The following is a 22,197-nucleotide window of genomic DNA, read 5'->3' on the forward strand; positions in this document are numbered from 1 at the left end:
AAGCAAAACATTCATTTTGGCATGCAACAATCTTTCCTGGTGTCGGTCCCACAGGAAAGGGACAAGATCTGAGATGAAAGGATATTGTTAGTGTGATACCAAGTCAGGACGTATGGTGGGGCATGGGCTGGGAGGAGTGCCTCTAGAAATTTATGGGAAATTGTGGCCCATTAGCAGTCCTTTTTATTTTGCAATTCCAGTAAGGTCTCTAGTAGCTTTCTGAATAGAGTATTCTTCACAGCTGGGAAAGGTTTGAGAGGCTTACAAATCTCCCAGAGGCTAAAAATTAATCTAGGCTCTGTTTGACACTCAAGAACTCCTAATTAGGTTTACCACAGTGTAAGAATCTAGGGTGGATATCTCCCTGAAATCTCATTCTCAAAATCAATATTGAGCAAGCACCTCGTCTGTGCTAAAGTATTCCATTAGATGCTCGAGATATCCATGTATGGCTGGCTCAAAACCTAGAAAAGTTCTTTTTGTTGCAGGAATGTAGCCTAGGAGGAGACAATCTTATCCTCTAGCTTTTGTGCTTACTAATATTTATTGACCTATCAGATCCAAAAGAATAAACTGATCTGAAATGGGTTTGTAAACAGAAGGTTCCCATAAGGAGTTAAATAGGCAGTGATGTGGAATTTCTAATCCCAGATCAGAGTGAGGCCACTGACAGACAGAGAAGTTGCACCTCATGACCAGATAATCAAGATGAAAATAGATTGAAGCTAGAGGACACAAATTAGTTGTGGTGACTCTGTGTTCCAATGAGCTTTCTGAATAATGTGAAGAATATTCTGGAGAGGAGGTCACAACCTTATGCACTATAGAATCATACCTTGCAGTGACCAGTAGTGACCACAGGATCAGCAGAGCAATAGTAAACAGTGCCCATGTGAGATGAGCAGCTGTACAATGGTAAGACTATACACTACACAGGACCTGTAGGAACAAGGTTTAGCAGGAGTAGGAGGGGCACAGTGACATTGACAGAAGACATTGGCAGCCTTGGAGCACTGGAGATATGACTTGCTCCTCCACACATGGACCTTAGCTACATCTACTCTCTTTATATCCCTCCATCCTTATGACCTGGCCCTATTTGTTCCCCTCTGTGTGTGTGTCCTGGCAATGTCTTCCCTATGTAAATGTCCCCTGACTAGATATTCTTTGTGTGCAATTCTACACACGTGTTCCTTAGACATATACATTTTTCCATCTTCCTGTGTTTTCATGGAGGATACGCCCTTGGTTTACAGGGGAAGTGTTTTATTACTACTTTTTATTATGCAATTTCATTAAATTTCTTTGTTTCCATCTACTGACTTGAAAAACTCAACACATATGAACTATGGTTTTGAGTGGCTACAGATCTATAAAGTGCTTTGTGTAGGGGACCCAAGTGGTGAATTGAGAGGTACCCCCAGATATGGTACTACATACATATGAGGAACAACAGACTTTGCCTGTAAGAAGCTTATGATATAACAAAGGATCATTCTAGGACTTAGTGGACCCTAGCTGGGGATACGCTTACTGCTTTGGAGCAGCAGCTTCAGAATTCTCCATGACTTATCATCTTATTTAGCAAATTAGCTTCCCCCACAAAAGAACAAAATGAAACAGCAATCTTCAAGCATTATTTTCCTTCCTCAAAGGGAGAAGGAAACCACCAGTGTTCACTGTTGCCTATCAAACCCCATAACATTTTAAAATGAATACTTTGAATTTTTTAAAGTATAGTCAAAGTTCATTGCTAGCATAAGTTTCTATATGATCTGAAAATATTACTTTTATTGGACACCCTGGGAATCTGAGAGCTAGATATATTAAGATTTAAAAATGCCTTTCCTCTGCCCACGTGTAGAATTCTCTATAAAGTTATGAGGTTCTGATTAGCTGGTGTGGCAAGAAACTGTGCATAAGAAATCTCATCTGAATTTTCATTGCATATTCTATGTTAAGACTGAAGGTGTCAGTCTCTGAGTTTGAATGATCAGTTGGTCTGATAATTTTATAGGAGGCATAAAATCCTAATAACTTTACTCAGTGCAGAAAGACAATAGAATTTAGGTAATCTGTATATAGGAATGAAGTAGATGGAACCCCAGGGTTCGTAACATGCTAGGAAAGCTGAGCTATAATGTACTTCTTTATATTTCCTTGGAATTCAAATACTTTATAAACTTTTGTTCTTAGAGAAACTGACTATTCTGACAACAAAGTAGTAAATCGATCCATGACTTGGAAGGATAATAATTATTAAGTCAGCAGTTTGGTGAAGTAGAATTGATTAAACTCTCTGCTTTAAAACCAAGAAGTAGTTAGCATTCATTGAATGCCCCATGTGTGCTAAGCACAATATGAGGTTGAACTGGCTAGATAGACAACTTTTCTTTTGCTATTCACATTACTGTCCTCTCAAGATCCCCAATGACTCACTTGGAACTGCATTCTTTTGTCCATGACTTATATCCCTCCTCCCCCAGTCCTGATATGGGGGATGAGATTTCAGGGAGATGCTCATCCTAGATTCTTTATCCATAGACCACATGTCCCATTCTTTATTCTTTATAATGCCATAGCAGATAAATACTTGCTAACGTGACAACCTTAAACTGCACTGAGTAAATGAGTTAACCACTCTCAGGAATTTGTATTTTAGTGTCTCTGATATTCCCAGATGGAACTTACCTCTCTTCTTTCTGAAGTCTATTATTTTTTTTTTTGATCATGCATTTTTATGGACCTTCATACTTCCTTTTATTGGCTCTATATGTCATCTCATCTATTAAAATATAAGTTTCTAGACTTCATGGACTATCTCTTACTAATCTTTATGTCTCGCACAGTTCTTAAGATAGTGGCTTGCATAAACCAGGCACTCAACAATTTAAAATTAAATCTACAACTATTTATTAAGCACTTTTTATGTGAAAGACTCTCAAGTGTTAGAAACTTGGGCTATGATGAAAGAAATAATTTAGTCCTTTCCCTCAAGATGCTTTCATTCTACTTTATCACACTCAAGAAATATTTGTTAGGGAGACATAATTATGTAAAGGAGTAGCACTGGGCAGGCATTCAAAATAATCTGGGTTTGAGTCCTACTTTTGGAGAGTAATATCAAGTCTTTTGAAATTTCTGAGACTCAGTTTTTCCATTGTAACCTCACAGTATAGAGTTGTTGTGAGGGTCAAATGAGATAATACGTGTAAAGCATTTTGTAAATCTTAAAATGCTAGGAAAATGTCAGCTATTATGATTTGTAGAATAAATACATAATAATGAAATTTTAGGCAGGTGGAACTTTGGCATCTCTCAAATAAAACCACATAGGTAAAATTTGCTCTGCATACATTTAGAGCCAACCCTAATATTAAGCATTAAAGCTAGCTTTATAGATGCCATTTTATCGTACAATTATAATAGGTGTGGCATTTGCTATAATGTAAGTTATTTTATGATTCTAAGATTCTGTATATAAAATCAAATCATGATATTTCCCTCATTAAAGTTCACAAATAATTCTTTGCTAAAAAGCTGAATTTAAATCACATAACCAAATACTACGTTTAAACGTAATATATATGAAGAAAGCTTTAAAAAAAACCTAAGATGAAATTTAGTGTTTTTCACTAACCATTCATTGACACTGATCACAGCTTAATTTAACTCTGCACATCCTCAGATGCCTGATTAATCATTGCTTCCAAGAGACTAAAATATTCATATTTTTTACTCAGAGATCCACTGCTAGGTATATACATGCTCCTAGGAGGTCAAGAGAGGTCTCATACATATCAAAATATATATAGCAGCACTTTTTGTAACAGTAAAGAGTAGAAAACAAATTAGAAGCCCATTGATTAGAGAAAAACTTAGCAATTTGAGGTACATGCATGTGATGGAACAATGGTGCTCTATAAGAAATGACGAATGCAGGAAAGTATAAGAAGGGTAATATAGATACGTGAAAAGTGAAGAAAGCAGAAAACAATATATACAATGACCATGACAAAATGGAAAGTATGACAAAAAGAAAACAATTGAAACTGAATATTTTGAAATTATGATGATCAAACTTGGTTCTGAAGAAGAGATATAAGAATGCAAGTCCCTCTCTTTTATGCTGAACTAGGAACCATGAGCATCGAACCCTGTTTGTAATCTCTGACTTGATCACTGGTTGCTTAGTTCTGCTGGACTGATGTCTCTCTCTTCTCCCTTCTCCTTATTCATTGTTAAAAGGGATGGCTTTCTGGGAGGGTAAAGGGTGAGATAATGGGAAAATTTAGGCGATGTAAAAACAAAAGATTAAAAAAAACCCCCAAACCCCATTCTTTCCTAACTCTCCCTGAATACTATCATGGAGTTAAACTGCTTCTGGGGCTAGCATAACCTTCCAGTATAATATTAGTATAACAGTAATAATAACCTATTTAGCATAATGTCATTTAGTATAGCCTTTAGCATAATAATAGTATAATTTTAGTATAATATAGTATAATAATAACAGTATAATATTTTACAGTTTCAGGCCATTTTGAAATGATTGCTTCTTGACTGCCAGTTTCTTTCAGTCACAGACATAGATTATATATGCATATATATTCTTTATGCTGCTAGAGTTAATCTAAAGGGGCCAAAGTAGTTGACTATTCTATTTTTATTTTATTAATTCATTTAAACATATTTTATATTTATTTATTCATTTACAAATCTTTTCACACTCCTTAACTGCTAGGACATTTACTGCCAATTCCCTCTTTTTAATATGGCAGAAATGACGAGAGAATTTTATTGATTGATTTATTACTGAGTCAAAAAATTGTCTTTATATCCACAACACCTGAATGCCCCTTATAGAAAATATTTCCATAGAGATATGATAATAATCACATATTATGACTTCATCGTTGTGGTAAGAATGATAATAGCTAACCTTTATATAGCCTGTTAAGGGTTTACAAAATGCTTCCTATACATTATCTCATTTGGTCCTTACAACAATCCTGTGAAGTGGGTGCTGTTATCCTCATTTACATTTTACAGCTGAGGAAACTGAGACTGGGAGAGGTTAAATGACTTGCCTGGGGTTCCACATCAATTCAGTTTCTGAGACAAGTTTTGAACACAGGTCTTCCTAACCCTAGATCCAGTCCACTATGTGGCCTGCCATGTTATTGTTATTTAATTGTTTTTAGTCATGTTCAATTCCTCGTCACCCCGTTTGGTAAAGATGCTGGAGTGGTTTGCCATTTTCTTCTCCATTTCACTTTACAGATGAGGAAACTGAGGCAAACAGGGCTAAGTGACTTGCCCAGGGTCATTCAGCTAATGTGTCTGAGACCACATTTGAACTCAGGAGAGAAGTCCTCCTGACTACTGTGCCTTCTGCACCCAAAAATTTCAAATGCCTTCATATGACAGACATGTCTTCCGTTCCTACCTAAAAGTAAATGCTCTTTTCCTCGAATTCTCTCGAAACTCTTACTACTTCACTTCTACATGTTGTTTATCTGTTTCGTTCCTGGGAGCGGCTCAGCTTCTATGGGGCTATTGGGGAAAACTTTTTATTCGGCCTCTGTCGCGTGTACCCTGAATTGATGGACTGGATAATAATTCTTTGTGTGTTATATCTGCTTCTTGACGGTGGAATCATCCTGTATGAATGAGAAACAGCTACAGTTGCTAAGCTAATAGAAGGGGGTGAAAAGCACTGTAATGTTGCACAGGCAGCAAAATACATTCTAAAGTCATTTGGGAGGGATTCAGAGATTAATTTTTTCATATTAATCTTTCTGACATGAATTCTGATGGTGGGAGCTCCATCCCATTTCTATCTTTTTTTCATCACCGGGCCACAAAGCTTCTGAAAACTGACAACGAAGTACATGGTGCCAAAGTCACTCATCACATTGGGATCACACGCTGGAAATTGCATGAGGGTTTAAAATAATAATGAAAAAAGTACTCGTGTGTGAAGGCTTTCAGAGCACTCTGCAAATGAGCAAAGAGTAGGAAAATTACATAGGAGGTAGAAAGAAGACTCAGAGCTTTTTCTGCATTACAAATATTAGGTCATCTGAAGACTGTGCTGTAGACAGGGTACTAGCCCTGGAGTCAGGAGGGTGTGAGTTCAAATGTAGCCTCATACACTTACTAGCTGTGTGACCCTGGGCAAGTCACTTCATCCTGATTGCCAGTCTTTTTTTTTAATTTTTTTTTTTGAGGCAATGAAGAAATGTGCTCTTGTTGATTTGTAACTTTTTGTTACAATGGGTGGACATTTTACCTGTCTAAGAAAAGGAGGCTGACTTTTGTCATTCAATAAGTAGATTAGTGGAAGAGTAGGGCTTGGAACTTCCTAGACTTGGAACCAAGGATATATGGGTTCAAATCCAACCTGAGACAATTTAAACTGTACGACCCTGGGCAGGTCACTTAAATGCTCCATCTCAATCTCCTTATCTTTAAAAAGGAGATAAAGGAGGTGGCACCTACCTCACCTTGTTAAGAGGATCAAATATGTATGAAGTTCAGTTGTTTCAGTCCTGTTTAATGCTTTGTGATGTCATTTGGTTTGTTGTTGGTTTTTTGGGGGCTTTTTTGGCAAAGATACTGGAGTGGTTCGCCATTTCCCTCTCCAGAGTATTTTACAGATGACAAAACTGAGGCTTAACAGGGTTAAGTGACTTGCCTAGGGTCACACAGTTGTGTAAGTGTCTGAGGCCAGATTTGAACTCAGAAAGCTGAGTCTTCCTGATTCCAGGGTCAGCTGTGGTGCTTTGCACACCTTAAAGTGCTCTATAAATGTTTGTATGTATGTGTATGAAACTATGGATGTATGGATGGATTACCACAGGCCAGACAAGGTATAGTATTAGACTGAGGTCTTTGAAGGCAAGGACTGTATTTTGCCTCTTTCTATATCTCCAGCATTTAGCACAATTCCGGGCATACAGTAGGCACTTAATAAATGTTCATTGACTGACTGATGGATAGAGAGTTCATTTCTAAGTTTAACAGACCTGAATTTAAGTTCCATTCCTGACATACCTTGCCTGTACGATTTTGAGTAAACTGTTGAATTTTTTGGAATCCCAAGAAACTCTCTAAATGGTAAGTTGCCAACCATTTACTGATTTACATCATTAGCAGAAATTTGTTTGTACTGGAAATTATTACATTGATGAAACCATAGATTCAGTCCAAAAAAACCCCTACAAAAGTAAATCAATACCAGGCACTTTGACGGGCACTGGGAATACAATAGAAACAAAACATTTCTTGCTCTGAACGAGAGGACATCCTACTGGGCAGAAGCAAAGCGTACGTAGAAAAATAAATGCAAACTACACTCCTATAAGTAGGCCATAACATAGTGATCAATGAATTTATAGAGAAGCGGTGTAAAGGGCATAATCAAAGAAATATAGGCTTGTGAGAAGAGTAGCCCATGTGCTCTACTGGTAGCCATGTAATGGTAAAAGAATACCTTAGCATGGTAGGTAGATGCCCTGTGGAGAACCGATGGGAAGACAGGATGAGTCACACAGAATGGGCAGGCCTAGATGCTTATGATCTGATTTCCTGGTGGCACAGTAGATAGAATATCCGACTTGGAATCAGGAAGACTTTAGTTCAAATCCAGCTTCAGCCACTTACTAGATGTGTGACCAAAGACAAGTCACTTAACCTCTGCTTCCCTCAGTTTCCTCATCTGTAAAATGGGGATAATAATAGCACCTACCTCCGACGGTTGTTGTGAGGATCAAATGAGATAAAAATGATGAACACAGTGCTTGGCTCATAGTAAGTGCTATATAAATACTAGCTATTATTATCATGATGAGATACCTATTATATGTATATACAGATATATATATATGTTATCCATTATGTATAAAGTAAACATGATACAAGTTGGGGTGGCTGTATTTTTTGAGGATTCCTACCACACTGGTTCATTCTTCGAAGTCCTGACCTTTTGCTTTTCACAGCAGTAAAGACGAAGTAAGCTTTAACAGAGTAGATAAGCATCCCCCAAGGCTGCATAGAGCAAACTAGCAGCAAGCTCACGCTCCTAGGAAAGAATCTACCACACAGGTACAACAAAGGCATTTTTAAAAGCACATTTTCTGTTTTCCTGCTTGTACACCCAGTGGTATTATCTCCTTTTCTCTGGGCTTTTCAGGAAAGTGGCAAGTGAGTTTTGGATGTCATTAAAAGCCCATGTCATAGGGATGGGCAGTTTACTCTGATTATACCTACATACTAATAAGTATGAATTAGAGCCATATGACAGAGAATGAGACTCAACACAGGCAGTGCCAGCACATCAGGGGAGAAAACAAATCAGGGAGCACTAAGAGAAAGCTTGCATAGAAACCAAAGAATCCTTAACAAAAATATTTTGCACTGGGGAGCAGTTTGTGGTTTCCCCTAAAGGGGTTATTTTGTTCATGATCTCATTTGCTTCTCATGACAACTCAGCAAGGGAGGTTAAGGCAGGTATTATAACCCCATTTTATAGAAGTTAAAGAGATTTAAAAGACTTGACCTTATGTATATTTGGGCACAGTTTGGGCCAGATTGAAGTCTTGTGACACCTTTTGGGTGATCTTTTCCTGAGGAATAGGTTATTTTGAGGGCAGGGAATATAATGGTAAAGGCAGCTAGATGTCAAAGTGGATAGAACATTTGGCTGGGATTGCAGAAGAGTTCAAATCTGGCCTCAGGTACTTCCTAGCTATGTGACCCTGGGAAAATTACTTGAGTCTGTTTGCCTCAGTTTCCTCATCTGTAAAATGAGCTGGAGAAGGAAATGACAAACCACTCCAGTATCTTTGCTAAGAAAACCCCAAATGGGGGTCAGAAAAAGTCAGACATGACTGAAAGAATTTAATAACAAATACAATAGTTTCTTTTGACTTTGTATCTGTGGTGCCCAGTACAGTGTTTTGTTCATAGTAGGCACACTTATAGAAGGAAACCAGGACACCAAAACACCCAAATGACCCCAAAATACCTCACTGATGTTGTCCTGATGCCATGCAAGCTAACATAATTGATATTCATTTAGAACTTGAGAATTTTTATATACATGACTTCATTTGAGCCTTGCAACTGTATCAGGGATATTCTCTCAGGTGCTGCTATCCTCATTTTTTAACATGAGTGTTGTGGTTCAGTCATTTCAGTCATGTCTGACTCTCTGTGACCCCATTTGGGGTTTTCCTGGCAAAATTTGCCATTTCCTTCTCCGGCTCATTTTATAGATGAGGAAACTGAAGCCAACAGGGTTTGCCCAGGGTCGCACAGCTAATGAATGTCTGAGGCCAGATTTGAACTTGGGCCCTCCTGATTCCAGGGCTGATGCAACAAAGCTGACCTAACATGAGTAAACAGGCTTAGAGATTAGGTGACTTTCTGATAGATACACAGCTAATACATACCAGAGGCAAACTTTGAACTCGGGTCCTGATGGTTCCAAATTTCACACTGTCTCCACTGTGACATGCTGCCTTTAAATTGATATACTAGGACAAGAAGTCTGGAATAGGAGGGCCCAGGAATCATCTTTTAGCTAGCCCTGACAACTGTGAGATCATTTTTTTTTAACTCTTCTATCCAGACTGGGTTGTTCTTTTTTTGCATTGTAAGAAAATCTCCCATCAATTCTGTGGTCATCCTAGTTTCCATGAATTTCCTGAATTTCCATTATCCACAAAGATATGAGGACAAAAGCCATTTAAAATGTACACTGAAACTGGATTTCCTTAGAACAGAATTATGATTTGATTAAATTTTCTGCGGTAAACAATCTGTCATTTAAAACAACCTCTCCAGGGGACAATTCCAAGCCAGACTCTAAATGGAAATAGTCACAAACCATTTCCACAGAAATGTAACCTTGTTTGGCCTTATAGCCGCTAACTGGGGCTACTCAATTTTAATTCTAACAGGCTTTGGAGCATATTTGTAGGGGCACTGAGAAACTTATATTTTCTGTTAGACTTATCACCAGTTATTGGTTCTGGCATTGGAAAATCATTAGCATCCAGCAAGAAGAAAATCGATGCTGTTGGTGTGAGGCATGATATTACAAGCTCATAATTTTATCAGCCTTTTCAGGCAGAGTAATATGGAAGATGAAACACGGCCAATCACTGAATAACAGAAGAATTCCCAGGGCAATCTCAGGGAGAATGGAGACTTAGAGCAACCTTCATAGAGCAAGTGCAGTCATGATATTGAGGGCCAGGCCCAGATAGAACTTTTGTATAGGAATGTTATAAACTGTTAGTCTGTTTCCCATATGCACTTACGGCTAGTATTTCTTCATTTTTACTCTTCTTCCAACCTTTTCATCCCTAGATGGAAAACTGCTAAAGTGTTTCATTAGGCCAACATAAAGGAAAAGAAAAAGTGGGTTCAGATTTTGCCCATGATACTTACCAGCCGTGTGGCCATGGACAAATCATTTAACCTCTCTGAGACTTAGTTTCCTCATCTGTAAAATGGTGCCAGTCATATTTACACTTCCTGCTTCTCGGAGCTGTTGTAAGGCTCAAAAGAAATAAGCTACAAAAGCACAAATCTTCTTAAGGCTTTATGCTTTTTGTGATTTCTGAGGAGGGGATCTTGCATAACAGAAGTAACTTTCAGACACATTTGAGGTATCCTGATGTTTCTAATTTTTTCTTGATCTTTCTGAATCAGTCAAATGTGAATGGAACATATAATTCCTTCACCAGAATGGTTTTGTCCAATGGTAAACTTTATGAGGGCAGAAACCATGTCACATTTAAAGAGTACAACTTCCCCAACACCTATCACAATTATTCTGAACACAATAGGTGCTTAATAAAGGTTTATTGAATTAAGCCAAATCCCTGGATTTGGTTCTAAACTGGTCTAGTCTTAGAGTCCGACTGAGGGAGAAACCATGTCCAACATTAGTAATCCCAGGATCTCTGCACTGGGCTTTGGTCCGTCTTAAACTCCCTAAGATAGAAGAAATTAGGTTTGATTTGTTCCTTTTCCCATTCTCTGGCCAGAATGAGCATTCTTAGCTGCAGATTATTTGCAGTTGAATATAGCCTTACATCCCTGCGGTGACATAGCAGATCTCAGTGTCTGATGAACAGTGGACTGAATTCTTAGAACTATATTCACTGCATCTGTCTCCCTTTCTGGATCTTTCTGGATAAAGTAGGATACAGAGGAAGCATGATCACCTTTCCTCTACCCAAAGCTAACCATTCTATAGCAATGGTGCAGCGTCTAGAAGGGGGTATAAACACTGCTTCATCATCAGCCATATGACAACATGAACACTGCTAACGGAAGTCTCCAGACCTTCTTGAACACCAATTTTCCTACTTCATTTCAATGCTGTGGTTTTTCCTGTCACTGAGGACATTTGATACTGGACATAAATGATTCACCATTGGGAAGCAAAGTGAAATCCCAAAGCTAAAATCAGGTTAACTGAAGCATGTCTAGTAGGGAAGGGCACCTATTTTGAGACTTGAATTTATTTGTTTTATTCTAGTTGATATGTCTGGATGACAACTTCAGCAGAGTCATAATTCTTTAAGCAGTGCTACAAATATTTGATGAAAAAGACTGAACAAGCAACATCACAGCAAGTTCAAAGGAAAATGGAAGGAACTAGCTATGCATCAAGGAGATTATGAGCTCAACTGGCAAAACACACAGATGTGGCAACATTCACAATAGTGCCAAGCTGGACCTTGCTTGTGCTACCAAGCTTGCTGGTTACTTTGATAGGCTCTCTTTCTCTCCTACCAGTACCAAATCAGATCCCTCTCATGCTTGTCACAAAGAAATTGTCCTGGATCATGTCCCCTCTTGCCTTGTGTTTGGACTCCTGGACATGTATATCCTGCTGCTCATGCTGATCATGGGGCATAAACTCAACATTGCCTTCTAGGACCTTCAGGGACAACTTTGAACCCCCTAGTCAACTGCCTTCCACAGTGCACCTATCCCCATCCACTTGTTTCCTACCTAGATTCATTCCTCATAAAATAACATTCTCTCACCCACTCTTCTTATTCCAGTAATACTGACCCTCCACTGCCAGGAGCAGATCTTCCCTTCTAGCCTCAACTTTCCACTCCTTCATTCCCATCCACCTCAGTCCTAAGTCCTCAATATCCCACTTTAGATCTCCCTCCTCCTTTCTTTTGTATCCTCTAGAATAGTACTTCTTAAACCTTTTCCACTTGAAATTTGGTTTTGGCAGCATTAGTTGGCATTGCACGGCCTGAGGGCATGGGAAGTGCAAAATGCATATGCTTTGTGTTGAGAACTACAGCGAAGTTGTGTGATGCTACATGTCCAAGATCTGCCAGATTCATTATGCATTTGATTTTGAATTAACTTTTGGTAGTAGTGTGTTCAGAAACCTTTCACTGTTGCAAAATTTTCTTGGCTCCATATGGAGTTATGACCCACACTTTAAGAAGCACTATGAATGCCTGCTCCATAATTAAATAGATTCCCCTCATCTTAAACTTCTTTTTCAGACCCTCCATCTTTTAGCACTCACTGAGACCTGGCTCCTTCCAGATAACTCTGAATCTCTGGCCAGTCTTCCAGTATACATTTTTTTCACGTCTCTGCTTATCAGTCACTGTGAGAAAGTAGTAGATGTTCCCTGTTGCTACTTCCAGATTCTCTCTACCACTATCACTCAGCAACTTCTCTTTCAAAATTCACACCATCCAAATTTTATTACCCAATTTCAGATTCTGGTGGCTGTTAACTACTGACTGTCACATCATTCTTTTTCCTTCCTCAGTGAGTTTGGTGCCTAGTTCACAGTCTTCATTTTAATTCCAACTCCTGTCCTCATGCAAGCTTTCAATATACATCTGACACCCTCAATACTCTTATTTTTTATTTCTCCAATCACCTCAGCTCCCATGATCTCTCCTGTTCAACCTCAGTTACACACAAGAATGGTAACAACATTACCATTATGTATTTGACTTCCATATACATCAACTTGCAAATTCCTTTATTTTATTTTTCCGCCATTCCATACTCTCTATGATCCTGGCTTCTTTGCTTCACCTTTACTGTGAACAATAATATATCCATCTCTCAGTAGCTTCCCAAGCCATCATTCTTGCTCTGGGTACGTTTTCTTCCCTTCTTGAATTCAGCTCCTTGGAGAACCAGTTCAGCTCTACAGCATCCTCTGCTCTCAAATATCTTGTCCCTTTGTCCAACTGCTTATCACATTTTTCCAAGCTCCAAGTCCATATGAATGCTACCATCTTCCTCCTTTGCTCTTAATGTATGATGCTGATTAAAATGAGAGGAAATCATGAAACTGTACTAAATAGGCAACCTGCAAATTTATGTTATCTCATCTCAAACAGGCCTTCACTGCAAGGCAATTATTTTACTTCTCTCTAATTGGCTAAGTATCCAATCCCTACAATGGCTGTACTAAATCTTACTTTTTATTCCTAAACCTCCCATGGAATCCCTAAACCTCCCATGGAATCCCTTCCTCCTACTCTCATAAGTGAGGATTTCACTTCTAGGTTCATCAAAAAAAATGGGGTCATTCACCAAGACTTTCTTCTTCTCTTTTCTCCATTTTATACCCCCTGACATCACCACTCACTCTCTCACCTTACTTCAATCCCCAATAATAATGTGGTCTTTTCTTTGCTGAGTTCAACCCCGCTATGTGAAACTTTGAGCCCATTCACTGTCAGCATATTGCCTTCAATGTTATCCTTGCTCTCTCTATCTTATCTTCATTTTCTCCCTATCATTTGGCTTCTCCCCTGATCCCTACAAACATGCTCAGGTGATGGCCATCCTTAAAAATCACCCTCATTTGCTCTAACCATCCCTTCTGCCTCCTGTTCTATATTCCTCCCTCCCCTTTCTTTTATGATTAAATGATATGAGAAAGCCATCTACACTTGATGTCTCCACTATCTCTCTTTTCATTCTCTTTCTTCTAAATACTCTGCAATTTAGATTTTGACCTCATCACTCAGTTGAAACTGCCTTCTCCAAAGTTACAAATAATCTCTTACTTGCCACATTTAATGACCTTTTCTCAGGCAGTCAATCAAAAAGCATCCATTAAATGCCTATGGACCAGGCATCATGCTAACCTCTGTGGATATAAAAAAAAAGGCAAAAGATACTCTCTGCTGTCAAGGTCTTCATTTTAACCTCTCTCTAGCAGTTGACACTTGAGTACATTCTCCTTCTGAATACTCTTTCTTTTTTGGGTTTTCATATCACATTTTTCTTGCTGATTCTGAGCTCTATTACTGTTAAGGGCAGCCCTATCTTTCTAATCACTCAGATTCATTACCTCAGAGTCATCTTGACCTTATAAGCTTTTATCTACTCAGTTGCCAAATCTTGTGATTTCCATCTAATATATCTCCTCTCCTTACATACTTCACCACATTTTTTCAGGCTTTCATATTCTCTTGCCTCAGTTATTTCAATGGCCTTCTATTGATCTCCCTGACTCAAGTCTCTCCCTATTTCCATTCATCTTCCACACAGCTACCAAAGTCATTTTTCTAAAACATAGGTCTGACCATGACATCCCCTACTCAGTAATCTCCAGTGACTCCCTATTATCTCTAAGATCAAATATAAACTACTTTGTTTGGCCTTTAAAGATTTTTACAACCTGGACTCTTTCTGCCTTTCTGATGTTACGTGTTTCTCCATGTAATGTATGATCCCACCATATTTACCTAGAGGTGTGCAGGAACAAGCTCTGACTGGTTTGTTGATTATTAAAATTTCAGTGTGAGTATTTATACCTTGGGCAGCTAGGTGGTACTGTGGATAGAGTGCTGGGACAAGACCTGAGTTCAAATTTGACCTTAGATACTTCCGAGATATGTGACCCTGGACAAGTCACTTAACCCTGTTTGCTTCAGTTTCCTACTTGTAAAATGAATTAAAGAAGGAAATAGCAAACCACTCCAATATCTTTGCCAAGAAAACCCATGAAATGGGATCATGTGGAGTTGGACATGACTGAAACAACTGAACAGCAACTTTGGAAATGGCAAATACTAAAAATCAAGACTTGATTTATTGTTTTGTGATTGCCTAGATTTAAGAAAGTGATAAAGAATGTGTTAATACTTCAATAAAACTTGAAAGTATGTTAGGTGTTTTGTATACCTCTGCCTATAGTGTTCCTTTTTCTGTCTTCACACCTTTGTACTACTTGTCCCCAAGACTGGAATGCTCTCCCTCCTTTATCTCTGCCTCTGAAAATTCCTCTCTCCCCTTAAGATACATCTCAAACTTTCTGTGGGAGGATTTCCCTGGCCCCAGAGACAGTCTGTGTTGAGTATCTGTCTCCTCTGTATGAACCTATTTATGAGCAGGCTATCTCCCCCATTAGAATGTGAACTTCTTGATAGCAGACTGTTTTGGCTTTTCATTTGTATACTCAGAGCTTAGCAAAGTGCTTGGCACATAATAAACTTTAATGAACGTTTGTGGATTGATTGACTGAGAAAAAGAAATCACCGTATAAGGCAGAGTGAGAGAGGAAGCCTCTTTATATATTCAGAACCAAAGTCATAAGCAGGAATTCTTTCCCCTGGGGCAAATTCAATGGGAAGGTTTGCTTGGTGCAAAAGCATACCTCAGCAGTACAGTTATCTGGACAAAGAGGTAGCATATTCTACAAAAAATCCAGACCACGTTCTTCAACTCCCTGAAAGAATGGGAATGACTGTAAGGGAAAATAGTCCCCATGAGACAGAAGTCTCAGTTATGAGTCTTGAAAGTGGCCACTGAAGGCCCTGAGATGGAGCATGGACAGTAAGTCATATCATGTGGACTTCTGAAGGTCTGCCAGAGGGAGAAAGTACACTATATCGCCAGGTTACCATTGACAGAAAGTGCAACTTATCCCATACCTGTTAGAATCTGGACCAGAGTTCTATTCACTTACCAATTCCTTCTTCTTCATGCACTCCATGAGGATTATGAAAAGATGCTGAGCTTGAGTTCGAGTATAAGTGAATGTTTTTTGGATGGTAACTAGCAACTGGTCCCTCAAAGATTCATTAATGAGGCTGAAAAAAAAAGAAACTTCATTAAAACATATATACAACATTAAACCTATGGCCATGAATAAAGAATTAAAAGATTATCTGCTTTTTTCAAGGGCTATAGAAAGGTGAAAAATAGATTTGGAATATGGAACCTTCCTCAAAATAATAAGTAATATCTACCTAAAACCATCAGCAAGCATTATATGTAATGGGAATAAGCTAGATGCATTTCCGATAAGAGAGGAGTGAAACAAGGATGCCTATTATCACTACTGTATAATTATGAGAGCTAAAGATCTTATCCACCCATTAATGGGCCTGCCCATTAAGGGAAGTTTGATTAGGGGAGATTTGTTTTGTTGGAAGGCCCGCACCTTTTGTGCATTTTTAATGAGGCACTGGTTCTCAAGGATTGTGATGCCCTTTGGTTCTGAAAAGTGTACAAATACTCTGAGTTGAGGTTTTACTTTGGGCTTACTCATTGCAGCCGCTAAGGAGTTCCCTGGCTTTGAAAACCCAGAGGTTGGTGCTTCTCTCTCCCGTAACTATGTGTGTATGATCAGAGAGCTGGATCTGTCTGTTGGTCTGTGATGTATGTATTGCTTATGGTCAGACATCTGGAAGCCCTGTCAGTTGCTCTTTATTTCTCTACATTTTGTCTGAAGTTCAAGTGCTGACTTTTTCCCTTGAACTTAGCGAATGGTATATGTGTTTGATTAAAATGATTGTTGATCCCTCAAAAATTGCTTTCTTTTTAAAAAAGTAGATCTAAGAACCTGTTACAGCAGGCCCTCCTGTGTATGCCAGGGTCCTTGTTACACACTGTTATTCAATATGGTACTAGAAATGTTAGCTTTAGCAGTATGAAAAGAAAAAGAAAGAGAAGGAATTAGAATAGGTAAAGAAGAAACTAAGTTCTCACTCTTTGCAGATGATATGATGAAATACTTAGAGAATCCCAGAGAATCAAGTAAAAACTACTTGAAATAAAAAACAACTTTAGCAAAGTTGCAGGATACAAAATAAATCCACATAAGTCATCTGTATTTCTGTATATTACTAACAAAGCCCAACAGCAAGAGACAGAAAGAAAAATCCCATTTAAAGTTACTATAGACATTATGAAGTATTTGGGAGTCTACCTGCCAAAACAAACCCAGAGACTATATGAACACAATGACAAAACACTTTTCACATGCATAAAGTCAGATCTAAATAACTGGAAAAACATCAGTTGCTTGTGAATAGGCCAAGCTAATATAATAAAAATGACAATTCTACCTAATTAATTTACTTATTCAGTGCCATACCAAACTACCGAAAATTAAATTATATAGCTAGAAAAAATAATATCAAAATTCATCTAGAAGAACAAAAAAGTCCAGAATATCAAGGGAATTAATAAAAAGAAATGCTTGGGAAGGTGGCTTAGCCATACCAGATCTTAAATTGTAATATAAAGTAGCAATCATCATACTTGGTACTAGCTAACAAATAGAGGAGTAGATCAGTAGAATAGTTTAGGTATACAAGACAGAGTAGTCAATGACTTACAGAAATCTACTGTTTGATAAATCCAAGAACCCCAGCTTCTGGGATAAGAACTCATTGTCTGACAAAAACTGCTGGAAAAACTGGAAAATAGTATGGTAGAAATTGGGCATAGATCAATGTCTGACACCAAGTACCAGAATAAAGTCCAAATGAATATACAATCTAGGTATAAAGGCTGATACTATAAATAAACTAGGGGAACAAGAAAAAGTTTATTTATCAGATTTGTGGAGAATGAAGGAATTTACTACCAAATGAGAGAGAGAGAGAACATTATGAAATGCAAAATGGATGATTTTGATTACATCAAATTGAAAAGTTTTTGCACAAAGCCAATGCAACCAAGATTACGAGGGAAGCATAAAACTGGAAAAGAATTTCTATAACTAGTATTTGTGATAAAGGTCTCATTTCTAAAATATACAGAGAACTGAGTCAAATTTACAAGAATACAAGCCATTATAACCCATAAAATAACTGTAAAAAATGACTCTAAAGCATTCAGAGCAGCAGAAGGCACAAAATGACAGAGTGAAACAGATTTCCCACCCAAGATAGCCTGGAAGGCTGACAGGAAAGGTCTATCACATGGGTCTCCAGAGCAGGGTGCATCCCAGCCTTGGCCACGGGGCACTACATAGAAAGGACTGAAGCAGGCTTCAGGGTATGGAATCATGGGTAGCAGCTGGGGTTCCCAGATTTCTCAATCCACAAATGCCAAAGACAGCTTCAGTAACAAAGCTCTTTCACCTAGGTGAGAGGGGGGCATGGTATGGCCCTAGCCCCTGCCCCAGTCATTGCAGCAGCAGCATCCATTTTTGGAACCTTCAGCCTATAGACCCTGGGGGAATCAAGGGGTTGATCTGGATCTCAGCCCTGAGTGGTGGTCCTGGAGTGAGGAGGAGCACTAGCACTGGCATGGTAGAGCTGGCAGTGGCTGTGGAGAGGGAACTCTACTCACAGTTCCAGGGCAAAAAAGAGTGTTTGTGGTTGCTCACAGACCAGAACTCCTCTCCCTTGATTGTGCCACCTTGGAGGAACTGAGAACTTACAGGTCCCTAGAGATATCTCAGAGAACAGTACAAAACCTCTGAAGTCTAGGGTTGTATACCCTCCACTTGACAAAGGACTCAAAAGTCAAGTAACTGACTGGGAAAATGCCCAAAAAAGGGGAAAAATATAAAACTACAGAAGGTTACTTTCTTAGTGAAAAGGTATTTTCTTTGATCCTTTGGGATGAGGAAAACAAAGCATACCATCAGAGGAAGGCATCAAAGTCAAGACATCCAAAACCTCCAAAAAAATATACTATGGCCTCAGGCCATTGAAGAGTTCAAAAAGGAATTTGAAAATCAAGTAAGAGAGATGGAGGAAAAATTGGGGAGAGAAATGAGAGCAATGCAAGAAAATCATGAAAAACAAGTGAACAGCTTGCTAAAGGAGACCCAAAGAAAGCTTAAGAAAGTAACACCTTTAAAAATAGACTAACCCAAATGGCAAAAGAGATTCAAAAAGCCAAGGAGAAAAATGCTTTCCAAAGTAGAATTAGTCAAAGGGAAAAGGACTTTCAAAAGCTTACGGAAGGAAACAGTTCTTTAAAAATTAGAATGGAGCACATGGAAGCTAATGACTTTATGAGAAATCAAGAAATTATAAAACAGAAACAAAAGAATGAAAAAATAGAAGATGATGTGAAATGTCTCATTGGAAAAACAAATGACCAGGAAAATAGATCCAGGAGAGATAATTTAAAAATTATTGGGCTACCTGAAAATCATGATCAAAAAAGAGCCTAGATATCATCTTTCATGAAATTATCAAGGAAAACTGCCCTGATATTCTAGAACCAGAGAGTGAAATAGAAATGGAAAGAATTCACTGATCACCTCCTGAAACAGATCCCAAAAGAAAAACTCCTAGGAATTTTGTAGCTAGATTCCAGAGTTCCCAGGTCAAGGAGAAAATATTACAAGCAGTGAGAAAGAAGCAATTCAAGTATCATGAAAATGCAATCAGGATAGCACAGGATTTAGCAGCTTTTACACTAAGGGATTGAAGGGCTTGGAATAGGATATTCCGGAAGTCAAAAGACATAGGATTAAAACCAAGAATCACCTACTTAGCAAAACTGAGTATAATACTTCAGGGGAAAACATGGAATTTCCATGAAATAGAGAAATTCCAAGCATTCTTGTTGAAAAGACCAGTACTGAATAGAAAATTTGACTTTCAAATACAAGAATCAAGAGAAACATGAAAAGGTAAACAGGAAAGAGAAGACTACGGAACTCATTAAAGTTGAACTGTTTACATTCCTACATGGAAAGATGTTATGTAGCTCATGAGACCTTTTTCAGTATTAAGGTAGAGGCAATCTATATGTAGGTGTGTATGGGTATGCATGTATGTGTACATTATATATGTGTGGGTATATATATGTATATATGTTCATGGTTGTATGTGTGTATATACATGTACAGAGGGCATAGGGTGAGCTGAATATGAAGGAAGAATACCTAAAAAAAATCAAATTTACTGTTGAAAGGAATATACTAGGTGTAAGAGAAAGGGAGAGGTAGAATGTAGAAAATTATCTCACACAAAAGAGAGAAGAAAGAACTTTTACAATGGAGGGAAGAAGGGGGAGATGAAAGGAAATAATTGAGCCTTACTCTCATGGGATTTGGCTTAAGAAGGGATAATACACACTCAGTTGGATATGGAAATCTATTTTACCCTGCAGGAAGGCAAGAAGGAAGGGGATAGGAGAAGAAAGATGATAGAAGAGACAGCAAATTGGGAAAAGGGATAATCAGAAGGGAACACTATTGTGGGAAGACAGGTTAAGGGAGAGAATGGAATAAATCGAGGGTAAGATAGGACAGAGGGAAATGTGGTTAGTCTTTCACAACATAACTATTATGGAAGTGCTTTGCATCATTACACATGTATGACCTATATTGAATTGCTTGTTTTCTCAATGAGGATGGGTGGGGAGGGGGAGAGAGAATATGGAACTCAAAACTTTAAGAGTGAATGTTAAAAATTATTATAGCATGCAACTGGAAATTAAGATTTACAGCAATTGATCATAGAAATCTATTTTGCCCTACAGGAAAAGAGAGGGGAAGGGGGATAGAAGAAGGGAGGACAGACTGGAGGAAGGGGTGGATGGGGTCCATGCTGTCCTGGCGTAGGGGTTGGAAAGAAATGGAGAGAAAATTTTGTATTCAAATTCTTGTGGAAGTGAATGTTGAGATTTGAAAAATAAATAAATTACATGTGTGTGTGTGCGTGCATGTAAAGAATACAAGTCATTCTCCATTTCACAGTTGGTCAAAGGATATAAACAGGCAGTTTTCAGAGGAAGAAATTAAAACTCTCTATAGTCATATGAAAAAAAGTTCTAAGTTACTATTGATTAGAGAGATGCAAATCAAAACAACTCTGAAGTACCATGTCACACCTATCAGATTGGCTAACATGACAAAACAGGAAAATGATAAATGTTCGAGAAGATGTGGGAAATTTGGAACATTAATTCATTGTTGGTGGAGCTATGAGCTGATCCAACCATACTGGAGAGCAATTTGGAACTATGCCCAAGGGGCTATAAAAATGTGCATACCTTTTGACTCAGCAATACCACTTCTTGGGCTGTATCCCACAGAGATCATAAAAATGGGAAAAGGTTCCACATGTACAAAAATATTTATAGTAGCTCTCTTTGTGGTGGAAATTGAGGGGACTCCCATCAGCTGGGGGGTAGCGAACAATTTGTGGTATATGAATGTAATGGAATACTATTGTTCTATGAGAAATGAGAAACAAGCAAACTTCAGAAAAACATGTTAAGACTTATATGAACTAATGTTGAAGTGAGCAGAGTCAGGACAATATTATACATAGTAACAGCCACATTGTTCGAGGACTGTTTCTGATAGACTTAGCCCTTCACAGCAATGCAAGGAACTAAAACATTTCTAAAAGACTCATGAAGCAAAATGTCATCCACTTCCAGAGAAAGAACTATGGAACTGGAAAGCAGAATGAAGCAGATTATTTTCTCCTTTGTTATGTTTCGGTTTTTCTCATGGTTTCTCCCATTCATTTTAATTCCTCCATGCAACATGACTAAGGTGAAAATGTGTTTAATAGGAATGCATGTGTAGAATCCATATAAAATTGCATGCTGCCTTAGAGAGGGAGGGGGAGAAAATTTGGAACTTATGGAAGTGATTGTTGAAAACTGAAAACAAGTAAATTAATAAATTTGGGGAAAAAACATAGATTTTGAGAATGACACAGTGGAGGGAAAAGCAAACTTGTTGAGTGGAAAAAATGTGCTGTTTTTGAAGCAACAGTTTTTCACCTCTGAGATTTGATTTCAAATCCAGTCTGTCCATGGGTTGACAGAAAACCATTTTACCCTTCCAGCTATGAGGATTTCTAAATGAAAGCTAGCATGGGGATTTTCCATTTGGATTCTGATTTCAGCTGGGATCTCTGTTGGAGCTGAACATGCCAATGTGCCAGC

The 22,197-nt window shown here is 38.3% G+C and overlaps 1 protein-coding gene across 1 annotated transcript in view; it reads right to left on the minus strand.

Annotated features, from left to right (window-relative positions):
• Positions 1–22,197, minus strand: part of TRPM3 (transient receptor potential cation channel subfamily M member 3) — a 457,883-nt gene that overhangs the window by 213,434 nt on the left and 222,252 nt on the right. Inside the window, exon 8 of the mRNA XM_072611419.1 lies at positions 16,004–16,127. Within this exon, the coding sequence (XP_072467520.1) occupies positions 16,004–16,127 (124 nt within the window). The remainder of the gene's footprint in view (positions 1–16,003; positions 16,128–22,197) is intronic.

The sequence above is a fragment of the Notamacropus eugenii genome, chromosome 1 (assembly GCF_028372415.1).
Source record: "Notamacropus eugenii isolate mMacEug1 chromosome 1, mMacEug1.pri_v2, whole genome shotgun sequence".
Lineage (NCBI taxonomy): Eukaryota > Metazoa > Chordata > Mammalia > Diprotodontia > Macropodidae > Notamacropus > Notamacropus eugenii.